The 24,750-nt window shown below is 41.1% G+C and overlaps 3 protein-coding genes across 7 annotated transcripts; 2 read left to right on the top strand and 1 right to left on the bottom strand.

Moving 5' to 3' along the window:
* Positions 1 to 8: 8 nt before the first annotated feature.
* Positions 9 to 10,571, top strand: LOC113571425 (splicing factor U2AF 65 kDa subunit-like). Of its 3 annotated transcripts, none has more exons than XM_081710793.1 (11): positions 9 to 379; positions 2,139 to 2,274; positions 2,564 to 2,667; positions 3,183 to 3,334; positions 3,704 to 3,820; positions 4,561 to 4,699; positions 4,897 to 4,976; positions 7,498 to 7,620; positions 8,146 to 8,232; positions 8,749 to 8,994; positions 9,290 to 10,571. In XM_081710793.1, exons 1-11 carry the CDS (start codon positions 331 to 333, stop codon positions 9,350 to 9,352), a joined length of 1,296 nt encoding a protein of 431 aa, XP_081566919.1. In that variant the 5' UTR covers positions 9 to 330; the 3' UTR covers positions 9,353 to 10,571. The 3 variants fall into 3 exon arrangements, with proteins under 3 accessions (XP_081566919.1, XP_081566918.1, XP_026856151.2); XM_081710792.1 differs by having other exon boundaries at positions 85 to 379; positions 9,397 to 10,571; XM_027000350.3 differs by having other exon boundaries at positions 91 to 379; positions 8,752 to 8,994; positions 9,397 to 10,571.
* Positions 10,572 to 12,576: 2,005 nt separating this feature from the next.
* Positions 12,577 to 20,770, top strand: prpsap1 (phosphoribosyl pyrophosphate synthetase-associated protein 1). Of its 3 annotated transcripts, XM_027000362.3 has the most exons (12): positions 12,577 to 12,885; positions 13,616 to 13,668; positions 13,768 to 13,834; positions 14,126 to 14,298; positions 14,416 to 14,531; positions 14,637 to 14,692; positions 15,048 to 15,193; positions 16,400 to 16,438; positions 17,939 to 18,009; positions 18,238 to 18,384; positions 18,597 to 18,801; positions 19,209 to 20,770. In XM_027000362.3, the coding sequence occupies exons 1-11, from the start codon at positions 12,803 to 12,805 to the stop codon at positions 18,753 to 18,755; spliced, it is 1,110 nt and encodes a 369-aa protein (XP_026856163.1). In that variant the 5' UTR covers positions 12,577 to 12,802; the 3' UTR covers positions 18,756 to 18,801; positions 19,209 to 20,770. The 3 variants fall into 3 exon arrangements, with proteins under 3 accessions (XP_026856163.1, XP_026856162.1, XP_026856164.1); XM_027000361.3 differs by having other exon boundaries at positions 18,597 to 20,770; XM_027000363.3 differs by lacking the exon at positions 16,400 to 16,438 and having other exon boundaries at positions 18,597 to 20,770.
* Positions 20,771 to 22,146: 1,376 nt separating this feature from the next.
* Positions 22,147 to 24,251, bottom strand: rasd4 (rasd family member 4). Its single transcript, XM_027000373.3, has one exon. It carries the CDS (start codon positions 23,769 to 23,771, stop codon positions 23,145 to 23,147), a length of 627 nt encoding a protein of 208 aa, XP_026856174.2. The 5' UTR covers positions 23,772 to 24,251; the 3' UTR covers positions 22,147 to 23,144.
* Between the last annotated feature and the right edge of the window lie 499 nt (positions 24,252 to 24,750).

A 24,750-nucleotide genomic window follows, 5' to 3' on the forward strand; every position in this document is an offset into this window, starting at 1 on the left:
GTTAGGGGTGGCTCATGTTGGCGCAGCGCAGGTAATGGTCTGCAAATGCCTGCATCTGCGCAGGATCAGTCAGTACCTTCGCAGCCACGACGCTCTGTGCGTGTGACCTCAGTGAGGCGCGTGTGACCGGCACTCTGAGCGGTTGGTTTTCTTTACCTCTTTAGAGGTTGGCGTTAATCCCTCACGTTAATTTGGCGTTAGTCCGCCCCCGGCTCAGTTTGACTGCACTCCTGGTGCGGCTACTGGTTAGTGGCTGAAACTAACTGGAACGACGAATATATATATATCTTTTTAATATTTATTTTATTTTATTTTATTTTTTTTTTAGAAATGTCGGATTTTGAAGAGTTCGAGAAACAATTAAATGAGAACAGACAAGGTAACGTTAGTCCGTTTATCTCCGCCCAAACGGATTTATGTTGACACTGCATTTAGGTGTGCCATTTTAACCTATAGGTTATGTGTTTACGCGTAAATTAACCAGCTGCAACGAGCTAATATAAAGTTTATAATTAGCTATAATTAAAATGGTTATTTGCTCCTTTACGTTAGCTAGCTAGCTAGTTATTAGCGTCGAAGCCAGTGTAATAGGAGAATCTGTCATTGGTTAGCTAAAATATAACCTCAATCAAAACGCATTTAGGATATCACCGTTTTATGCAAAACTGTGCATTTTATCTGTTTATCTGCCATCTGACATTGACTAGTTTGCTACTATGGCCAGAACCAAACTTGACAATCCACCTAAAGTTATCTGACCCAGCTAGCTGTCTTGGGACAAGCATCAATCAGTTGCTAAACAGATCTATGTCTTTTCGAAAAGTCTATCTAGACTGTAACCTACAGGAATGTAACCATGGATGGACACATACATTAAGAAGAATCTTGTAACAAATACTTGCTCCACAAATTAATCAAAATAAAATACAAAATAGTACGAGAAAAAATTAAAATACAAGTAATTTGTAATTTGAAAGTATAAAAATACATTATAGATCAGATTATGTCATTTTATTCATTTTTAATCCATTTAGCGTCGATATTGGACTGATCTTAATCAACCTACATTGAAAAGATGAGCTCTGCTAAAGTACAACATTATAGATGTGAAGTGGCCAGTCAAGATATCTTGATGGTGGTTGAATGGTGGGTGGTTTCTGTCAGTCAAAGTGACCACTCACTGACTGAGTGCTTGAACAGACATTTGATATGCGACTGGTGGAGCGGAACGGTTAAGCCACGGTGATGCACTAGTCATCAAGACTGGGATTCACCAGATGCCTTATTCAAAAGAAATTAAATATACGTATAGCAAGTAAATCTCTGCACAGTAAGTAGCCCTCTAAGATCTTCATAAGCATCCAAATGAATGAGTGTGAAAGACTCCAAACAGTACCCTTGAAGCAGATTATGAGATCAGGCCTACTCTGCCACTGATTGAATTTGTTGCCTTCATTTGTTAGGTTTGATAGGTTTTAGACATGAGAGGAGTGAGATGGTAGGTAACTGTCAGGGTCAGAACCAAGAAGAGTAGGGATGAATCTTTGCAGAATACAGATGGGGGGGGGGACAATGCTTACTGGACTCAGTAGGACATGTCATGTGATTCAGTTGCATTTAACCAAAAACTGATTGGCTAATTGTAATATATATTTTTACAGTTAAAACCTAGAGATAGAAATGTGTATTATTTGAAAATAAAATTAAATACATTTTAGGTATTACAAATACACAAATATATGCTTTTAAATTATTTTGGTAAAATTACCTCAACTTTTTCTGTCCAGCAAATTACAAAACATTCAAAAGTAATTAATTTCATATTGTAAATGCATGTAATTGAAATACTGCCTATGTTGTAGCAACTGCAAGCTGGACTTTTAAGTAGCGTATTGTCATTGTCAAGGCTGTAGTCAGATATAAGAGCTCTGGATACAGTTGTGCTGCAAATATTTGTGCTTGTCAGAGTATTGGGGTCTACCATACAGTTCTATTGCCCTCACATATGCCCTCCTTTTTGCATCTAGTGACCTGTTTGTAAAACAGTCACATGATGTCATGTAATATTTCATGTATATCTTGCTTTTTTGCCTGTGTTATCCATGTGTCTGTCCCTCACTCCTGCTTGGCGGCTATAGAAAGAGAGAGGGAGAGGCACAGGACATGCAGTGGCTTGCTGGGAAGAGGAGAGAAGCATCGCAGCCGGGACTGCCGGAGCCAGGACCACCGGAGCCGGGACTGCCGGAGCCGCTCCAGGGACCACAAGAAACATAGGTGCCTACAAGACCCACGGAGAGCTGAGCTCTCCAAAGCAGACCACCTGATCTGTACAGTGACCACTGGCAGTAGTCGAGCTCCTCTGCTTTTAGCTGTGTTGATGAAAATGAGTAGGTGTGCACACAGTGCTCCTGTTGTGTCATCTGCTTGACATTTTCTGAAACGTAGACTTGGCTAGGCTGCTGCAACAGAACAGGCCTCTTGGAGAATGCCTGGTTCAGCCGCCTGACTGAGCCTTTTCTCAGTAAGCCGCTGGCCTACGCTTCTTCACTTTCTGTTTGCCCAGTTATTCTCCACGACAAACGAGAAAGAAAAGGATCTACAGATACTGGGATGTCCCACCTCCCGGCTTCGAGAACATCACCCCGATGCAGTACAAAGCCATGCAAGGTACAGCAACTGTCCTACTTTACCCATGAACTCTATAGGCACATTCAAAGCCAGCATATCTGCCCTAATATCACATGACATCATGTGACTTTTACAAACAGGACACTAGGCTGCCCTTTAGAAACTCTCTTACTGTTAGGCAATGTGAACTTTTTGTGTGAACCCCATTTGACACACTTTGATTTTGTATTTGTTTTAGTTGTACTGTTCCTCCTGGGCTTTAGTTCCTATTCTTTATCATAGCAGTAATCTTAATGCTGTGATCAGGTGCCAAACGTTTATCTGACACTTAGAATTATGACTGAGTACAACTTGAGCAGTTAAGGGTCTTGCTCAGGGCCCCAACAGTGACAACTTGGCAGCAGTGGAACTTGAACTAGCAACCTTCTGATTACATGTCAAGTACCTTAACCATTGAGCTACTACTGCCACAAGTATGGTACACTGATTCTTTGGTTGACTTGCAGTGTAAGTCTTTAATATGCTTTTAATATGCTATGATATGTCTGTCATAGCTGCCGGCCAGATCCCCACTGTAGCACTGCTGGCTACGTCCACTACAGCCGGAGTTCCCGCAGCAACGGTGCAGGTGCCTCTCGGCGGCAGCCAGATGACCAGACAAGCTCGCCGCCTTTACATTGGAAACATCCCATTTGGAGTGACTGAGGTAGACATCATGCGACCCGAGAGCTTGCCCGGTATCCACGGTTTCTTTGCACTTTTCCACTGGCATGGTGTTTGTGTCAAAGTCTGTGATGCAAATAGCACCAGATCCAGCAAAAACACTGGATTGTTGGAATAGTGCTAACTGAGTCTAGGGCATTAAATAGAGATATTGTGTTAAGGAAGCCTTTCGATCAGATTACTCGTTCAACACCACTTGTTGAAAATGCCACCCCAGTATCCGGTGTTACATTTCTATGCAGTGGCAGGGAACTACCTTTGCATCCTCCACACATGACAAATAAGTAATCATGCTTCATATTCCTAGAAGTACCCTGCAGGAACTTACCTGCTTTTGCCATGTTCCCTGTAGGAATCAATGGCTGAGTTTTTCAATGCCCAGATGAGGCTGGCCAGGCTCATCCAAGCCCCCAGTAATCCAGTGCTTGCAGTGCAGATCAACCAGGATAAGAACTTTGCTTTTCTTGAGGTGAGAATGCTTCTGTGTTAGCTCATTAATCTGTCCATCTGATGCTTAAGAGGTACTAAGTACATGGCACTGAGGTGCCAAGCTTTTGACCAATAAAGTCATGGAAAAAAACCAACAACCAAACAACTGATGAAATTCCCGAGGTGTGCAAATTTACATAGAGAACATTACAATTGTGGCTTATCACGGCAGCACAGAAGTTGCTGTAATATCAATTTTATCTTTGCATTTCATATTTTATTATCAGTTTGCATCACTTAAGATGTGCATTTTTCTATTGCAGCATTAAATCTTTGAAGCAAAATATGTACTTTGACTTTCATGAGATTTGATACAGAGTGAATTTCTTAATTGTACTTTTAATATGCTGGTTGTTTATGCTGCATTTAGGTTGTTGCATGTTCTCAGGGTTGCAGTGCAAGAATTTTAGAAAGACAGGAATATAAAGTGGTGCTTTTACTTTTGTTTTAGAAAACAACCTAAAATGTTAATTTTATAATTCACAAGTACATAATTTTTGTTTTTGTCTTTATATAAAACTGGGCGTAAATGTGAAAACATTGCAGTCAAGGTTAGTTGGCTCTATACTGCTCCCCATTGGGGACACTTGTTTTTGAAGCCATAAAGTCGCACTAACACACAGGACTTTGTGAGCAAGCCCATTCAACTTTATCAGTTTTGAGTGACGGTTCATGCCTGCTGGTCGTGGTGGGTGAGGGACGGCTGTATTTTTCCTTCAGTTTAGGTCTGTGGATGAGACCACGCAGGCCATGGCATTTGACGGAATCATCTTCCAGGGGCAGTCACTGAAGATCAGACGCCCTCACGACTACCGGCCCCTGCCCGGCATCTCTGAGCAGCCCACCTTTCACGTCCCAGGTTCAGATTACCCAACAGCAGTAGTTCTGCACTTCTAAACTGATGAGCAATGTCTCTACCAGTACTACAAGCATGTAGTTTAGTATTGAAAAAAGATTGTAATGAGAGAATTTTAGTTATCAAAATGTAAAAATTTGGTTGAAGTGCCTTCTGGTTAGAATTCTGAGTCGCCAGATAGTCTTTTTTTGGTCCACCAGGAGTTGTGTCCACTGTTGTCCCAGACTCCCCGCATAAACTCTTCATTGGCGGTTTGCCAAACTATCTCGGCGATGATCAGGTATTTCTTAGCTCTTGTATAAAGTGTCCGTTCAAGTTGTTTTAAACTCACTCCATCTGTCGAAATGCAGCAGTAACAGGAATGCATGGTTTCCCATTTGTCGCAAGAAGGTCTTTCATTCCTGTATGTCATACTGATGACATAGTATTCTCAATGCCCTGTGTACACATGGAGAGGAGGGCAGTCATGGCCTTTGAACATACAATATGTGTGAGCAATATCTTAGTTATACGTCCGCATAATTCTAAAACAAATCTATGCATTTTTTAAATCTCTGTTCTTATCTTATGACTCTGCTCTAATAATATGACAAATAAGATAACAGGGTGATTCGAACAGTGTTTCTCAATCCAGTCCTCTGGATGTTCCACATTTTGCTTTCTATTGCTAACACACACAAACTAAGCAACCAAGGACACTGAATACCTACAACAGGTATTCTGGAAGTGCACCAAATCCCTGCCACGGGTGTACTGGGAGAACATTGAATACCTGCTTCGGGTGTATTGAGTGAAAAATGAATACCTGTAACGGGTTTACTGGGAGAACACTGAATACCTGAAACAACTGTACTTGGAAATCACTGGGTACCTGGTACAGGTGTACAGGGAGAACACTGAGTACCTGGTACAGGTGTGCTGAGAGAACACTGAGTACCTGGTACAGGTATACTGGGAGAACATTGACTGTCTTCCACAGGTATCTGATTTGGAGCAAAAAAAAGAATCTGATGTAGACCATCTGGTGGGCCCCGGGAACTAGGTTGAAAAACACTGGATTAGATGTCTAATCTAAATTCCCCATCAAACTACGTCTTTGAAAATGATAACTGTGGGATTCTATTTTAAAAGTGACCAGGTCTTTGTGTTTTATACCCTGGTAATTTTGAATTGTGTCTGTTCAGAGGACCAGTATATTTGAATATAATTTACAACATAAGATGATTTAGCATTAACAACCCAGGTCAGAGCAGTTCCTACTCTTTACAGCGTTGGTTGTGTAGATGTATCGGCTTTTCCCAGTCTTGGTGCTGATTTCAATGGTTCGTCAACACACTTGCCCATGCTGAGTGTCATTTGCTCAATGAGTGTCATTCAAAGTTCGTTTTTTTTTTTTTTTTTTTAAAGGAAAAGTCCCACATTTAGTCCACAACATAGATAAACAATTTTCTAGTAACCCCATAGATGCATGCTGACATGCGGACTGGGTCAAAAAATGTTTGTTATAACACTTACCTTTTTCATCTTTTCTCATGCGTTTCACTCGCTGTGTTTGTAACTTTGGATGGATGAGGTGATGTTGGAGGCGGTGAGGTTATTTGCATTGCTGGGCCTATACCAATGTTCCCTTCATAGATAAAACGGCTGAAAACCACTAAATTACACAAAACTATAACATATTCTACTCTAATTTGTAATTGGAAAGGGGGAATAACATTGCTCCTCAGTGATGTTTATCTTACTGGATTATAACTGCCAAGCCAAACTACAAGAGTCAAATGGATGTAAATGTACCCTGTGTCCTGATATTCTTTTCTTTCTCTTCTCCTACTTTTCATGCAGTCTCCGTTACTGCTCTGAAACTCACAGTTCTTTCATTTCTGTTCCCCCCCACTTTGTCCCCAGCTAGGGGCCGGTAAGATCGTTAAGTCTGCGCTCATAATTTGTTCAGTAGTACTGACCTACTGCTGCCATGCCAACATATAATACAAGGCAAGTAAGACATTCCGCTCCTCGCACGGATTCATTTCCCGCCAGTGGGCTCGTTTGCCCCTCCCCTCCCCCACAACTGCTCTCTTTCTGCCATCACTCTTTTGAGCGCGCAAACCCACTAAGGGGTTTCTGGGTAGCGGGGTGGGACGGGTGGAGGATGGCTAATTGTGGTACGTTAATTTTTAAAAAAGGCATGACACATGGATGTAATGATGGTGGTTTTAATACACGTAGATGGAACGTGTTGACTGAGGCAATAGTTTTCACTGTTTTGTATTTAAGTGTAAATTATCCCATAGCACTGTTCTGCACTCATTTGTGTCATAAAAGAACATACAGATATAAACTGATTAGATTTTATTACTTCGAATTGTTAAGCTTGTTATAATTTTTTTTTTTTTAAACAATGCCAGCAGAGCATTTTCTGTAAACATGACCTCCTGCAAAACAGATTCAGTTTGAAGCCAAAAGGTTTTTTATTTTTGGTTTCCTTCAGCCACTACAGCCACCATGGGAGTAAAAAAATGCACTTTCTCGGGTTTTATTCAATAAAATGTTAAAACTGACACTTGGGTGTTGGGGTTGATTAATTATGCCTCGGTATGTTCATAATGTTGTAATACTACAACTGCAGTAACAATGGAGTAAGGGGATGTCTTATGTTTGACTGATGTGTTACTCCAGTCATTCCACCTCTTAATTTATTCCCCCACAAGTCTTAGAGTGGAACAGTTAAGATGTCGTTCACTCACCTCTTGTCAAAGCCAATGTTATGCAAACAGCTGTTTGTCCCCTCCTCTGTTGTGCAGGTGAAGGAGCTCTTGACATCATTTGGGCCACTAAAAGCTTTCAACCTTGTCAAAGACAGTGCCACGTCACTGTCAAAGGGTTATGCTTTCTGCGAATATGCGGACATCTGTGCCACTGACCAGGTGTGGGACCTTTCTTTCGATCAAAATCTCAATATGTTGTAGGTTTGGTGTGGCTCATGGATTTAGCAGGTGATGTCATCATTGTGTATCCTTGTATCCTTTCCTTTCCACTCTCAGTTTTACAAATAAAGGGAATTGCTGAGTAAATAGTAATTAATTCATTTTTGCATTCTTACTTCAGTCAATGTCTGTTTGTTAGCAGAAGAGCACATTAAAGTAACACTCATGCTAAGAGATTGGCCTGTATGCCATATGGGCTCTATTTCAGATGTGCTGTCCAAGGCTAATCAGATTAATTTGTTACGTGTCACATGGGCTCTCCGGGGCCAATCAGATGTATTTGTTGCATGCCATATGGGCTCACAGGGGCTAATCAGATGTAGTTGTTGCATGCAGTACAGGCTGTCCGAAGTTAACCAGATGTATTTATTGCATGCCATTCGGGCTGTCCGGGGCTAAACAGATGTATTTATTGCATACCATTAGGGCTATCCAGGGCTAATCAGATGGGTTTGCTGTGTGCAGGCAGTGGCTGGTCTGAATGGCATGCAGCTGGGTGATAAGAAGCTGATTGTGCAGCGGGCCAGCGTGGGGGCGAAGAACGCCAACTCAGTAAGTGGCAGCAGCAGAAATTGTCATGCCCACACTGGGCTCAGGGAGGGAGAGGGGGTGTTATCGCTTTGCACAGGATAACTCTGCAGTGTGTGTCCTTTTCATCAAAGCAGTAGCGTTCAAACATACACCCACTGCTTGTTGCCATAGTCAGAACTTGGTAAAAGCATTTTCACTTATATCAGTGCTTAGGTGTGTTTACATTGGTTGTGGCACACACTGAGTAGCTGTATATGATTTAGTGTACCATTATCAGAGAAAAATACTATTACTCTTTTCTCAATTGCTTATATATGCTGTAAATATAAAACAGATGTGACTGGTAACTTTTGTATTCAACACTTTCTATATTTTCAGAGGTGAACAAATACCAGCCCATTGCTCTCATTTTTTAAAAAGTCTACTCGCTGTTGTGAAAATTCCCTTCATACTTTGCATGAAACATCTCAAATTAATCCACAAGTGCCAATGACAGCACCAACATGGAGCGTGTGTGTGGCATACTTGTGCTCCCAGCAGATGGCTGCAACCGAGGCGTCCTTGAGCCTCCTGCTGCCAGTTCTGCCGAGGCTGCCAATCATGAGCCTGCCCACCGAGGTGCTGTGTCTCCTCAACATGGTGATGCCCGAGGAGCTGCTGGACGATGAGGACTACGAGGAGATCCTGGAGGACATCCGTCAGGAGTGCTGCAAGCACGGATGCGTGCGCTCCATTGAAATCCCTCGGCCTGTTGATGGCGTGGACGTGCCGGGCTGCGGCAAGGTAGGTCCGCTGAGGAGGGGAGTGGACGGAGAGTGAGGGGTGGAGTGAGTGGAAGAGCAGATGAAGGAGCTAGGTGGGGGCAAGGGCTCCTCTGCATTCCTCTGCAGCGGGATGATTCTGTGGTGTGGCTATGTGAAACGGGATGCAGCTCATCATTTGACATGCGGAACTTTAGTCTAGTTTCATCGTGGAATTGTACATAACAGTGTCAGTAGCTGTTCTGTTTATTAAAAGTAAGCATATATGTGCAGAGAGAGATGAATGAATGAATTCTGTGTGCATGCTGTTGATTTAGGTGGTGGTGGTGGTGAGGATGCTACATGTACTCTCACAGCTGGATTCTGAGTATATGGCCTGATGATGCTGTGGTTGCCTTGGTGACGAAGTGCAGCTTTGTTTCAGATCTTTGTGGAATATGAGTCAGCGGCAGACTGTCAGAAGGCCATGCAGGCACTGACCGGCCGGAAGTTTGCCAACCGTGTCGTGGTCACCAAGTACTACGACCCGGACATGTACCACAGACATGAATTCTGAAGGTCATGGGCTGCTCACCAGATGGAAGAATGCTGCACAGAATGATGAGAAGGAAAGTGTTGTGACCTGGGTTATTTATTTGTTTCATGAAGATTCTTGTCTTTATTTCATTATATGAGTAGACCAGCTTATTTACTTAAGCTCCTTGGTAGAAAATGTATGATTGTTGTTCAACTGAGAAGCAAAGTATGTCCACAAAATGAACAGGGAAAGCTCATCTAACTGTCTTTGTAGTAATACAATTTTAAGAATCGCAGTCAGAATTTAAGGCAGTGTTTTGTAAATGATGTACTTTAATTTGATCTAATTTTAAGTACAGCTTTTGCATTTAACAGCACAAAACCTGATGCTGTGACATTATGTTCTTAGCCTTGCAAGGGTTTGCTGTGCTACCTGGCCTTTGACTGCCAGTGTTTTGAGTTTTATTTTAGAATAAAAATTAAATGAGATTTATTTGTAGTTTGATTAGGAAGAAGGGTGCCATACCAGAAAAATGTGATTGGTGTTATTCTATATGTATAATTAGCAATTCCTTAATCGTATTGTAAGGAAAGTGTATTTAAGATGATGTAATATAACATAGTACACATATGTAATGTAAAGAGTGTGTGTGTGAGTGAAGGAGAGAGAGTTTGTCTATTCATATATAAAGTGTTCCTGTCCTCTATTTATGCAGATGGTTGTATTTATTTTTGAGACTATTTCCTTACATTTTAACCTACAGGATTTCAGTATGTAAGTCATACAAGCAACAGCAATGGTTTGGTTGTCTAACTGAAGTTGTGATGAAATTAGTTCACATGTTTTTGTTCCCATTAGAATAAGCTGTTATATCCTTTACATCAGGTCAGAATTTCCCTTGAGGCTAGTCATGCTAGCAAGTTTTGTTTCAAATATCCAAGACAAAGCCTCACTTCTAGGCCAAAAATGTAAATAATTAAGTCCAGAAACTGCCATAAATGTACAATGTATGCGTGCAAATATTTAGCAATACTTGGTTTTGTAAGTTCAAACTCACTGCCTTGCCTGCAATAAACGACAGTGTACAATACTAGAGTATTTTCCTGTTTTCATCCATTATACCAGATACTGTTCATAAGCACCCAGTATCCTCACCCCAGTACCCTTCCCCAGCACACAAGACCCTTACCCCAGTACCCAGCATCCTTCCCCAGCTGTTGCTCCGTGGAGCCAGGGAAAACATTCTTCCCCATAAACTGTCCACGTGTCTGGAATTTTTCCTCTGTACATAGAAAGGCAACTGCCTCAATGTTTCAAAGTCTTAATGTTTGTGGTGACCACTGAGATGTCAGCATCACAAACTATCAGACATTTTACCTCAGTGGGGCCTGAGGATTGCCCCCTTATTTAAGTGTAAATGATTTCAGTAATGTGTAAACCAAAGCTCTGGCCAATGTTTCAACAATGACGGCCCGGTTGCCGCAGGGCAAAGAACAAGATGCAGCAGCAATGGACAGACATTTATTGACGAAACACGCGTTATAAAATGAACACTAAACATTAACGGCACTCGCATATAACAAACCAGTTGAAACCGTAATTCAAACAATGACCGAGTACAGAACCGTGAGCACGAATACTGACCGACAAACATGTTACAAAATACCTTGGTTTAAATAATGACCCAAGTAACAAGGTGGAGGTGTGTGATAAGGTGCGTGGGTACAAATAAAGGGACGTCACAGTAGGAACATCAACGGAGACGACCCCACCAGCACGTGGCGGACCGTACCACGTGATGTGTGAGAAGGTGATCGTACATTAACTTACGAAACACCCTTTAAGAACTATAACCCAACTAACCACATCTTCACTGTACTCATTTTACTAAGCCATATTCTCATCTTAATAAGAACACAGGTAGAAAAAAACACAACAAGCTGTAATTATTTATCTGGCCTTTTCTTGCAAATAATGTATTTGGATGGATTAAATGTATGAATGGATTAGGGGGAGGGCTGTGCTACTCACCAGATGGTTGTGTGGCAAGATCCTGTTCTCTGTTTGCTCAAATTGTAATGCGGTAGTATGAATCAACTTCAGATACAGTCACAATATACACCGATCAGTCACAACATTCAAACTGCTGACAGATGAAGTGAATGAAATCTTGTTACAATGACACCGGTTAATGACACCGAGTAGGAATATATCACACAGAAAGTGTACAGTCAGCTCTTGAATTTAGTGTGTTGGAAGCAGGAAAAAATGGACAAATGTAAGGATCTGAGTGACTTAAAAGGACCACGCTGTGATGCTTGTGATTGACTGGGTCAAACCATTTCTAATATGACAGATCTTGTTGGGTGTGTTTGGTATGCAAAAAGGACAACCGGTGACAGACAAAACATTTATTGGCAATGACATTAATTGTTTGCCTGGTTGGTCAAAGGATTTGGGCTCCTAATAGCTAAAAATCAGTTTGGTGTTATTAATGTATGCTATTAAATAGGCAAAGACTTAAATATTTGTATTTATCACCAGTTCAAATTAGAGGGTCTGCTTTCATCCAAAAAGGGGAATGGAATTACATAAGGAAAATGATCTGGATACATTGCTCTTGTCTATGTGAGTGAGATACAATTTAGGTCCCTGGTGTGCATCCTTCACATCTAAAAATCATGTGGCGAAAACTCTCAGAGCCTTTCTAAAACAGGAAAATAAAACCTTTACAAATGGAGACCATAAAAAGACAACACATATTACATATTACAGCAAATTCAGCTCAGTGTGCTGTGTTGGTGAGATTCAAAAATTTTCCCATCCTAACCTAAATGAGGCTTCAAAGTGTGAAAAACAAGCCCTTTAGCTAAAATTAAGACACACAAAGTGCATTTTTAACATGAAACAAAGGTTATACGAATATTATATTGTAATGTTAAAGTAATTTATTAATTAAGTAATTTATTGATGATTAAGTAATTTATTGTCAAATTAATAATTTCAGTAATTTTTTAAACCACGGCTGTTTACTCCAAACCATTTAGCGGCGCTAGAGAACGTTATTGCATTTATTGTCAACTTAATTCTCGAGGAAGAAGAGAAAGCTGACAGTTATTAAGAAGCAAATTGAGTTGTCTAATGTTTATATGGGTTTGCTAGCATTTTGTTCTCTTTATTTTAGCTCTTTTGTACATATTTCGACATTAGACTCTTTACATTTAATGACCTTTCCGTAAAAAAGTCAAACGGACGAACTCTCTTATTATACGGTTGCCAGACAGGTGACATTGCTTCTAAACTTCACTTCACAATGAATGTTCCGAAAACTGGTTATCGAGTATTCTCCGCCAACTCCAGCTCAGCATGTACCGAACTGGCAAAGAAGATTACAGAGTATGTTTTCTGTTAATAGCATATTTACCTGTACATTTGTTGGTCTTCTTAACTTTTGTTATTGGTAATCTTGAAGTTATTTTAGTTTTTTGGAGCTAGATATTACTAGCTAGCTAACCCTAGCAATATGTAAGTTAGCTAGACTAGCAGTTGAGGTACCTAGGTTAGCTTGCTTACTATCCAGCTGTCTTGTAATCCATGTAGGTAGTTGTTTAACGTAGCTAGCTAGCTAGCTAGTTGGTGATGGGTATGACTTGCTAGTTAGCTAGCTAGCATTAACTGTCTTTGTCCAGTCGGTGTGACCCTTTTACTGTCTGCTAGGTGTTGACGTTTTTCTCTACTTAAAAACCAACCGCGTGTAAATAGCTTTGTTAGTCATACAATCCTCAACGTAATGTTGTTATATAATGTTAAATCCCGCTTGATCTCAGGTTCCGCAGGTTGTCAGTGAAAACTGACAAATTACAAAACACCCTACAGATGTGCATATAAATATCATTAACGTTCAACAGTCTTGGTTTACTGGAAATCAATAGAACAGTGATTGACGTAGTTACGAAATTGGCCTGCGTTAATAATCCTATATTGGATCGATCCGCTTATGGGAAGATATGTTATCTTCCCAAGGCAAATTATGTTCGTCTACCAGTTGCAACAACTGTGGTAATTGAACATGATTTAGTTTTTTTCTGTACCATTATTCAGGCAGCTTTTCTTTTTGACACTCTAGGCGCCTTGGGGTGGAGTTGGGGAAATCCATTGTTTACCAGGAATCTAACAGAGGTGAAAATACTGCATCTTGCTAAATTAAGATGTTATATAGCCATATAGCCATACTGAGTGACATTAATTTATTGTGATTTATTCCCTTAAACATCACAGAGACCCGAATCGATGTCAAAGAGTCTGTTAGAGGCCAAACAATCTTCATCATTCAAACCATTCCCAGGTAATACAGATTTTTCAACGTGGCAACAGTGTGCCAATGATAAGAGACATGATTATCAAATAAACTAGAACAAATCATTAACCTAGCTAACAGGTGGACTTTTGATCTGTCTGAACTGTTTCCTATACAGCAGTTTTGCAGAGTGGACTTCCTTGATAACTCTAAACCCTGCCTTCATAAACAGAAGTGTAACGTTTGAGCGCTGCCTCCTGAAGTAGCCTGATATCCCAGTTTTGCTATTTTTCCATGACGCTTCTCCTACTTTGTTCGTTACATATGCCTATTTACCAGAGACGTTAACACTGCCATTATGGAGTTGCTGGTAATGGCGTATGCACTCAAGACCTCCTGTGCCAAAAACATCATCGGAGTCATCCCGTACTTCCCCTACAGCAAACAGTGCAAGATGAGGAAGCGGGGCTCCATAGTGTGTAAGCTGTTGGCGTCCATGCTAGCCAAAGCAGGTATCGCTTTATTGATATTTTTTTTTTTTTTTTTTTTTTTTTTTAATGTTTTAAGGTATTTGTAAGAAGCATTGGATGGTCACTATCAAGCCTTCAGCAACATTTTCCATTAATCAGGTTTGTCTCACATCATCACTATGGATCTGCATCAGAAAGAGATTCAGGGTTTCTTCAGCTTTCCTGTGGACAACCTACGTGCCTCCCCATTTCTTACACAGTACATCCAAGAGGAGGTGGGTGGCTTCCACTCCCAGCTTTAGATTTCCTGTCTGTGTGACATCTCAGCGTTGATGAGGCTGTTTGTATGACTTTAGAGTATTTGCTGTGGTTTGTCTCAGGTTCCTGACTACAGAAATGCCATCATCGTGGCAAAATCCCCCTCTGCTGCAAAAAGGTATTGGTGCCATGTTTCCTAAAACTGATTTGAAAGTGTAAATAGTTTTATGAGCAATTTAAGGCTTTTTTTCCCCTCATGTTCTTGTGGTTTTTTTAAGTTGGTGTGTATTCACCACAGAGCTGTCTGTCCAGTGGCGGATTACCAAATAGGCAGAGTGGGTACTAGTCTATGGCCCCATGATTTTTAGGTGCCCTGTGACAACGGATCAAAAAAGAAAAAAAAAGTATTGGAAGTAATTTGCGAGGGGGGCCCTGAGATTGACTACCTTGGTGCCTCCACAGGGTTTAATCTGGCACTGTGTGTGTATGTGCTTGTAAATGTGTGTGTGTGCGTGCGTGCTTGCTACCCACAGGGCTCAGTCCTATGCGGAGCGTCTGCGTCTGGGCCTGGCCGTCATCCATGGGGAAGCCCAGTGCGCCGAGTCTGACATGGCTGATGGCCGACACTCTCCTCCCTGTGTGCGCAACACCTCTGGCCACCCTGGCTTGGAGCTACCATGTAAGACCAACTTCTGTTTCCACATGTTTGAGCAAATTTGCACACTTGCAGATTCCTCAGTATAGACCCGTATACTGAAGACACTGGATGTACACCCGCTGGATGGCATGTAACATTTAGATTGATTGTAGACTCTGACAGTATTAGTTTAATTTGGTACACCTGCTTTTCAGTCGAACTGTGGGGTGGTACAGTAATAAGTACATGCTGTCTGCGGGGCTCACTACACAGGTTTACTAGGTAGTGCAACATACACAGGCTGACAGAGGTGCTCACTAAACCTAGGTTTTCAGTTGTTGCATGGCAGGTTTTAAATTTTGTGGTACCTTGACTAATTTTTTTATGTGCAGTTGCTTTACTCAGATCAAGCTCTTACTAAAAAGATGGCCATGTTCTGCTAAAAATAAAACTAAAATAATTAACAAAAGGTCATTTAAATGACTCCTGGATCCCTTTTGCGTAATTAATGACCCGACAGATATTTATTCTACTTTAATTCTGTTCTCATTTGTGTGTTTTTTATATCTCATGGGGACTTTTAACACTCCTCAGGGAGGATATTCAGAGCCATGCATTAGTGTCTCTTAAGAGTTATCTCTTAAGACTTGTAATTTGATTTAGTCAAAGAGTTATATTTTTTATATAACCTCATTCCCCTCTTTAGAAGACCCTACCTTGCACTCCCACCCTTTGGTCCTTCTTTTGAGTACACCTGTGCATCAATCTGTATATGTTGTTTTAGGCATTGTTTGTGTCTTTTATGAGCTAGCGGTTTTGACCATAGGGCCAACTGAGTGTTTGTTTTTACTATGCATCGAATCTGTCAAAGCACTTATAAGTACTATATAAGCAAACACTTATGAACGCATACAGCATAGACTTGGAAGTTAATTAGGAGCCTACAAGTAAACCTATAGAGTAGGTTGGCCCAATAAACTGACACATCCATCTTTTTTTTTTTTTTTTTTTTTTTTTTAATAAAGGTACACATTTGATAGCTGTTTTCTCTTACAGTGCATCAGTAAGCTGATCATGTAATTTCTTGGAATGTTTAATAAGGAAAAAAAAAGTAAAACAAATATGCATTTTGCCTACTTAGCTCATATCTGAGTGAATCCTGAGGGTTGTTGAAGTCCCTGCTCTCATTTCTCTGTTTTGAGTTGTATGTGGATGGTGTTTAATGTGGTGTTTATTTGTTGGTAATAGGCAAGCAGCAAGCTCCGTTCCCAGGCATCGAGCTCCCAAGTACGCTGATTAACTTTCTCTGCTTCTGATCCCAGCAGTCACCGCACTGAATTGGCTCCCTGTGTGTGCATGCCTCACCCATGGCTCTCAGCTCCTGCAGACAGCACTCTGGCACTCGCACATTCAAACCGAGTCTATGGTTCTCATGTTCACACTAGCCATTCAGACTGTAGCCATCTGTGGCTGGATATGTCATTTTTTTAAAGAGCAGACCTTATTTTACAGTCTGAATATCGCGGGTTATCTGAGCTGTGCGGGTGTTCAGAGTGCTTATATACAGGACTAAAAGACCTCACCTGAAGTACTTTTTTTTCTTGAAAATTTATAGTCCCTGCAAAATATCTGTCTGAGATGTATACACGTGCTCGGTTTGATCAGAGCCCATTTTGCCAATCAACACATCTTGCCTGCTTGTGCAAAATTCCGCAGACTATAGAGTTTGAGCGGTTGCCTGGTAGCTGCTTGATGTCAAGGCCTCTGTTAGGTCTTGGAAACACATGACCTTCAGGAATAAGAAATCTGAGAACTGTGTTGGTCTACACACTCCTGTCTGAACCACTGGACACAACACAAACTAAAAATACCTCTAGGTAGTTGTTAATACCTTTTAACAAACATTAATGTATACTGGTGTGATTTGTGTTTTGTTTGCCTATAAACACAGCAAGTTCATCTCTTGCTTTTTAATATAAATGTGACTGTGGATTAAAACAAATGCTCTAACAAAGCATCAACATCTTAAGCTTGTCTTCATCTGTCGTGCCTTAAAGGTGCTATTTTTATGGTTTTATTTGAGAGTGGCAGCATTTAAAACTTGTTTTACTGAGTGCAGCTCTAAGTGAAGAACCCATTATAACCCATATCTTCCCATTAGTAGAAGTGTGTATTTTGCTCTGCAGATGAAAGGCATGTGTTGAAAGCATGTTTAAGCCCTCAGAACCTGAGTTCTGCCCTGTCTGATAAACTGTATACAAGCGTGTATGCAAGTGTGTATGTTTGCTGGAAGTGTGTTTTGTGTATTGCCTTTCCTGTGACTGAAGACTTGGCTGTTAAATTAGAACAGCCATGCAATCTTGCCCCCCCACTATTCCAGTCACTAACCCCGTCTTTGAGGACAAGATTGTGTGTTCTGTGCAGTTGGTCTGCACATATTGTGTTGAAACCTCTTAGCCATTCTCCTTCATGATTGGGTATGTTGGGCAAAAAAAGATGCTTTGGTTTCTGCATGGCATGTGCTGCAATGAGTTTGCAATTCCAAACTGAATTGTAGGTGGGGTAAAATGGGGAAACATCGAAGACTTAAAGACTTGCTTGCAGGACTCCTCTGATGACTTACTCATTATTTAACGATGGCTAGGGATTGTTCTGGTTATTATATGCCTTTGAACCCATCTTACCCAGTCTACACTGACAGAAAACGCTTAAATGGTTTAATGGTATCCCTCTTCAGAAGCTCATGTGACATGTTTATGACTTACCAGCTGTAACCTCTCTTTATAGTGATGATGGCCAAGGAGAAACCACCCATCACGGTGGTGGGGGATGTCGGAGGACGCATTGCTATTATTGTTGTAAGAAATATAATTCTTGATTTATACGTTACCAGTTTCACTACCATAGCAGGCACTGTGAAACAAGTCCTGCTTTTAATATTGCGAGTCATGGCTTGTGCATCTCTATAGATACAAAGGCTTTAAAATAATCTTTTCATAGCCTTGAGAGTGAGCTATACTGTACCAAGGCAAAGGAAACCCTCTAAAGGTGTTCGGTGCATCTTATTTACATTAACCTGCTTCCAGGATGACATCATAGATGACGTAGAGGACTTTGTGGCAGCTGCGGAGATCCTGAAGGAGAGAGGAGCCTATAAAATCTACATCATGGCCACGCACGGGCTGCTGTCCGCAGATGCTCCACGCCTCATCGAGGAGTCTGCCATAGATGAGGTAGAGTACCCGCACTGCCCAGGTCACCCAGGACTCGCACCAACACACAAAACTATGGCTCCTAAGCTGTCAGCAGCTAATGCTGTACTCTTCTTCAGTTTAAACATATATTTAAAAGCATTTGTCTTTGTCCAAATACTTATAGGTTGCTGTTAATAGGCGTGTTTCTCAGTCGATGTGGCACAGTGCTGGATGGCCGTCTTTCCTTGCAGGTGGTGGTGACCAACACCGTTCCACATGAGGTGCAGAAGCTGCAGTGTCCCAAGATCAAGACGGTGGACGTCAGTATGATCCTGGCTGAGGCCATCCGACGCATCCACAACGGCGAGTCCATGGCCTACCTGTTCCGCAACATCGCTGTGGATGACTGAGGCAGCGAGTGCCATCCGGCTCGCTCCGAACGCCAGCAGTCCCCGGGTCGGAATGCCACCCCTTCAGCATGTGCCAAGTGTTCTAAAACCCAATTATTTAAGACAATTAAATGAACTTATTTAAATATGCGTCTCTCTAGATGTGCGTGATGGGAGGTTAAAAATGTAGCTTTATGTTAAATCTGAGGAACAGACCTTACAGTTGTCAGTGTGGAATGTTCCTGTTTGCTTCAATACAGTCAGTTAAACTACGCAGCTTTGACTTGCTGCAACTGTGATGCATATATGCAAGAGTTAGGAATGTTAGTGATGCATATATGCAAGTTATGAGTGTTAGTGACGCATGTTTGTAAGAGTTATGAATGTTCGTGTTGCTCTAGTCATTTGCACTTCTGTAGTCCATCTATTAACTGTATGCCGTATTGGACGTTTGGTATTTGTCTGCTTGAATAGGTTGCCAGATGAAGTCTGAGTCCAAACTGATATCCGTACAGAAGACTGAGGGTGTACGTGAAGGATCCTAAATGTGTGAGAAGCTGCATGCTCGTGCTTAGTCACGCAGCACTTTAATAGTATTATGTCTGATACAACCAGCCTGTCCAAAATGCCCTAAAGCTGTGGACAAATGTGGAGAACAACATATTGTTTTGTGTTTTTTGTTTGTCTCACCTGTCTGGGCTCAGTTATGTGGTGCTCATCTTGATGTTCTAGGGTACACCTTGTTCTCAGATTTTTAAAGGGAGATGCACACAAACACGAAACATCCCTCAACATTTACAGTATGAGGTCAGTTAATGTAGCTGGTGCTCATATTGTCAGACACTGACCTCTGCTCTAGTGAATGCTTGTTAGCTTTCATGTCAGATGGTTGCAGTATTATTTCCATCTTGTTTCTTGAATGTATATACTTTTGTGTAAATTCATAAAGCAGCACAATTTCATGGCAGGAGTTCACCTCTTTATTTCACACCTGGCAACTGATCCAGTAAAAATAACAGCTTTTCCTTAAAGGTACAATTCCACAAAATAAACTCCACAATTTTCCACTTGCTACAAATACAGTAAACTTGTCAAGACAGTTAATCAAGGCCAATTAAGTGTGCACTGGGAATATTGGTCTAATGTTGCTAGTTAGCAAGCATTAAAATTAAGTACACCAAAATATCTTTTCCATAATTGAATTCACAACACACACAATAGGCTACTGGTGACAAGCTAAACAGTTACAGTACATTGCAGTTTCTCTTCAATATAGAGTTTTTAAAAAGCAGCTTTGATTCACTAATTCACCAACCACTCGTCCCTTTGCAAAGGAGAACAACAGCTGAGCATGTGATTTCTCCCTCAGTTTCTGCGACATCCAGCCCCTACGTTATGAGAATGTTGGTACAAAACCAATAAAGGAAACGCTGGTTGTCAACCATATCTTGGCTGATGGACTGTAGCCGGCCTGGTTATGTGGGTGGAAAATTGTGTAAATGTATTATTTTGCTGATCTGTTCCTTTAAGGGATTCCTCCATGTTAACAAGGCAAAAGACACGCAAGGCAAGTTTATGTCGTCTAATCATCAATAGCACACCAGGTCTATTTCTGATATTACTGAGCTCAAGCGGTTGCAGCGTTGCTCAGCTGAAGAGCGACCGTGCGCTGTGTTCACGTGTTGATACCCGTAGTTTTTGTTCTTCGCATTGTTAGTAGTTGGTACGAAATTGCGTCTCTGTGCACGTGTGGATTCACATCATCTCTCCACACCTCGCCCGCCATGTCCACTTCTTGTTTTGAATTATGTTATGACAGGTGCCGTTAAGCCAGACAATGCACGTTTGGCGTTATTTTACTCACCAGTCTCTACGAGAGCGACAATGGTTGCTATAGCGACCGTATTCAGAGCCGTATTGAACTATTTTCAAAAAAAATGTTCGAAACAGTGATTTGTTCATGATGTATGTTACAGTTTTTGATTTGCAGTCATATTTTTAAAATAAACATGCATTTTTTGCTTTATTGAGTTAAATATGAATTGACTACTTTATAATGTAATAGTCTTCAAGTATAATATTGTGTAATAGAATAACTTGTAAACCCCGCCCCTTACCCCCAGCTTTCGGCCAGGTGGCAGCAATCTGATGCATTAAAAAGCCAGGAGTATTAGTAGCGATTGTTCATAGATCCAGACTGCTTGTAATTCTAACATTTACAGCCGCTGATCAGTCTTGTTGGGTGTAATCTGAATCTTCAAAACGGATTTCTTTGAAATCCATATTGAGCTTCATTAAACCAGTCGGTCTAATTCTGATCGCTCACTATTTGCACTACTGTTTCACTTGGTCGCAGACCCTGTACTTGCTCAGAACTCCTCAGGCTAACTCAGATGACACTGAGGCGCATAGACCAAGTCCAGGGGCAAAGACATTGATTCACCCAAAATCTTCATATTACAATCACACTTTACTGTAATGCTTCCGGTTCAGCTCATGAGGTAAACAGGCTATAACTCTTCCCAAATGAGTCTGGATAGGGAGAAAGGAGATTCCTCACCTGTACACTGCTGTGCTCCCCCAGGGCTAGAAAATGATGTTCAAAGGCCTTATAACAGCAGTTAGAGATGCACTGAAAGGGTTAAACAGGCACCAAAACTTCTTTTCTCTTCAATAAATATATATTCAGGAACTAAAGGTTGCAGCATAAATGTTAACGGCACTTTTCTGAAGTATTTTAAGACACTTAAATTGTGAATAGATTTTTATTAAATACATTGATGGTGACTCACCTCAGTTTGTCAGAAATTCGTGTGTTCAGGGTATTTTGATATGTGGTAGATGCATTAGGTAGTTGTGTGCTTTAGCCTGTCTTATAAGAGGAACTAAGGCATACCCAGTCATGTCTCTTCCTCTTTGAGCTCAGGGAAACAATACACCTTGTCTCCCAAAAGGGGAAAATTGTGTGTGTGAGTGAGAGAATGTAGAATATGTACTGCTGGATCCTATGGTAATTTCCAGTCTGGCTGAGGAATATATATTATGTTCAATATAATACATGTTAGTGTCACAAGCCACATAGAAAGCATTAACTGACTTGGTAATTGTTACTAAGGGAATTGGTTTCAACTGTTGTCTGTTTTCACAACAAATGCAGATATATTTTGAATTCATCGTGATTTAACATGATTTTGTTGGATAATATTATTAATAAATGCTTGATATTCTATCTCTGTCCAATGATTGGCCCCCTGAGTAGCTGTTCTTATTCAAAAGGCCATTCAGTTTAAGGACTCTAATTTCTGACATCCCATAGTACCCAATAAGAAGAGAAAGTAGACATTTGCAAACAAGAGCTTCCCTATCATTTTATTTCTGCTTTGGCTACTGTACTAATGTACAATTGCACTATTGTACTGATCAAGGTGAGAAGATACAAGCAGGCTGAATCACCACTAGAGGGCAGAAGACTACTAGACGGTCTCTTCACTCTGTCCATTTCATACTCATTTAGAAAATATTATTTAGTAAATGTAAATTCCCCACCCCCCGACCCCCGTTTCCAGTTTAGACTAAATTTACATATGAGATTGATGCTATGAAACCCTGGTGTAGTTTCACCTACCTTTTAGTTTGTTCATTAGGTTAAACTGATTTATATTTACTACTGTTAAATGAAAAATACATTTTTTAGAGAAAAAAATCTATATTTTAAAAACACTTGCATAATTATGTTTACAGCATATCTATGATTACCACTTTATATATTTCACTCAAACATGTTTGAACAATTAAATATTTATTTGTTGATAACATTGGAAGTGCAATGTATTTCTTACATGACATTAGACTATGAAAAGTCTATGCTTAAGCCTGGCTTTCAACAAGGTTAAGGCTCTGGCTCGGTACTTTTTGGCAATGACTTTTTAAACCAATGCAAACATCATGCAAACAATGAATTAAAACAATGTATTAAATAGGCATGTTAATGCTTTAGCCCACACCACTTGACTATAGTCAGAATACTTGTACACTATTTAAACAGGGCTTAAAACTTAAATTTACACATGTTGATCTTGCATCAAAGCTTGAGAAGCTCAAATCAACTTCGAAAACTGCCATAACATTCGGTTTACTTTATACACGACCTGCAGCTGGTTTACATTTCTTTCACAGAGCAATACCAGTATGTTTAGCCATGCTCCATCCACTCTACACCAGCTGGCAGTTCCCTTCTTTATAAACCTCTGCCTCTGTCTGTACTTGGAGGCTGCTATTGGTGCTCAACTGGGAACATTCAAAAGGTTGTGAGAAGTTTGCGACGCTTCTTTCTGCATCTTCACAACTTTATGCACCCCCCCACAAACTCCACCCCCCTTCCATGTCCCCACTGCCCCTCTGCTGCTTGCTTTAGGAGATGGTGCAGCTGTTGGTCTTGTTCATCGGTGGGCGCGCCCCGCTGTTCTTGGGGAAGGTCTCCCTGCGGCGACAGAGGGCGGGGCTCAGGCGGCTGGGCAGGTTGGCCTGCTGCAGCAGTTCCCTGAACACCTCCATCACATTGGCGTTCTCCTTTGCCGAGGCCTCCAAGAAGCAGCTGTTGCAGTCCAGCTCCACGGTGGCCAGCACATCTTCGGCGGACACCTGCCGCTCGCCATCCCGGTCTGCCTTGTTGCCAACCACCACGATGGGCGTGAGCTTGTCCTCCTTGATCTCCAGAATCTCCTTACGAAGGCTCTTCACGGCTTCGAGTGACTCGGGGTCGTCCACGGAGTAGACCAGGGCGAAGGCATCACCGTTCTGGATGGAGAGCTTGCGCATGGCGGGGAAAGCGTAGCTACCGCTTGTGTCCATGATGTGGACGGTCACCTTGACGCCAGCCACCTCATACTCCCTGCTGTGGAGCTCCTCCACAGTGCGACGGTGTTTCGGCTCGAAGCTGTCCTGCAGGAATCGCTGGATCAGAGCTGTTTTCCCCACTCCGGCAGCTCCCATGAACACCAGACGCACCTCGGTCTTCTCCTTCACATCCACAGACATCCTGGATTTTCTCCTCTACCCTAATGGACTAGACAGTTGCTCTGTAGATCTTAGAACTTAGAACTTAAATAAAGTTTGCAGAAAGTGACATTGGTGTGCGTTCAGCCAGAAACTTCTGGAGCTTTTTAGTAATTATCAGGAATCGTAGAGGATACTAGACAGACACTAGAGTATGTGAAAAGACAGTAACATAAGCAGCAGTAGTGCACCATACACGGCTGACAGGTGCTTTTGTGTCTTGTGTGCCTGCGCGTCCTATTTATAGATTTTCTCAATCACAGCAGATCCATGCCTACCCAGAACTCTCAGCCAATCGCTTTGAGGCAGCACTCCTTATTGTCATCTCAGCGACCAATTGAAAAGGAGTATGCAGATGAGAAATGTTATCATACCTTCAAATAAGAGGTATAAATAAGGGGTATACAGTTAAAGAAGTGTTTTGTGCAGAATGATGCGAGCGTCATTGTCACCTGGCTTCTCCATTGCTATGTATAAAGTGAGAACAAAAATAATGAACACTTTATTAATCACATATATAATAATGAATTTCATGTTTTGTTATTTAGATTTGCACAATGTTCATAATTTTGGAACTCATTAAAATTTAAAAAATCTTTTAAAAGTTGTTTAGTTTTTCGATTTTCCTGCCTTTCTCAGGTCTTCTGATAAAATTATATATACAAAAATAGTATATATATATATATATATATATATATATATATATATATATATATATATATATATATGACAACAAACATGTGTACATATGCTCTGTAAAAATCATACTTGATTGCCTAATTTAGTGTTGAAATAGGTAGAGTATAAATGTGATCTCCAGAAGTTGACAAATTTTCGAACACACATTAAAATGTAGTGAGGTTGACCTAGAGCCTCATAAGGAGTTGATGCCATTTCCGAATGAGGGCTGTAGCCGTCAGGGCAGAAGAGCCTATATTTAGACATTTGCCAGCATGTGCTG

This window comes from Electrophorus electricus, chromosome 3 (assembly GCF_041902795.1).
Source record: "Electrophorus electricus isolate QZ-2024a chromosome 3, ASM4190279v1, whole genome shotgun sequence".
NCBI lineage: Eukaryota > Metazoa > Chordata > Actinopteri > Gymnotiformes > Gymnotidae > Electrophorus > Electrophorus electricus.

What these genes read in the sequence shown, in the direction of transcription:
- LOC113571425 (XM_081710792.1), top strand. Translation starts at nt 331, where the DNA reads ATGTCGGATTTTGAAGAGTTCGAGAAACAATTAAATGAGAACAGACAA. An exon ending in ATTAAATGAGAACAGACAAG is followed by an intron (nt 380 to 2,138) that starts GTAACGTTAGTC and finishes TGGCGGCTATAG; the next exon opens with AAAGAGAGAGGGAGAGGCAC. An exon ending in AGAACTTTGCTTTTCTTGAG is followed by an intron (nt 3,821 to 4,560) that starts GTGAGAATGCTT and finishes TTTTTCCTTCAG; the next exon opens with TTTAGGTCTGTGGATGAGAC.
- prpsap1 (XM_027000361.3), top strand. Translation starts at nt 12,803, where the DNA reads ATGAATGTTCCGAAAACTGGTTATCGAGTATTCTCCGCCAACTCCAGC. An exon ending in ATCATTCAAACCATTCCCAG is followed by an intron (nt 13,835 to 14,125) that starts GTAATACAGATT and finishes CCTATTTACCAG; the next exon opens with AGACGTTAACACTGCCATTA. An exon ending in GTCCATGCTAGCCAAAGCAG is followed by an intron (nt 14,299 to 14,415) that starts GTATCGCTTTAT and finishes TCCATTAATCAG; the next exon opens with GTTTGTCTCACATCATCACT.
- rasd4 (XM_027000373.3), bottom strand. Translation starts at nt 23,771, where the DNA reads ATGTCTGTGGATGTGAAGGAGAAGACCGAGGTGCGTCTGGTGTTCATG.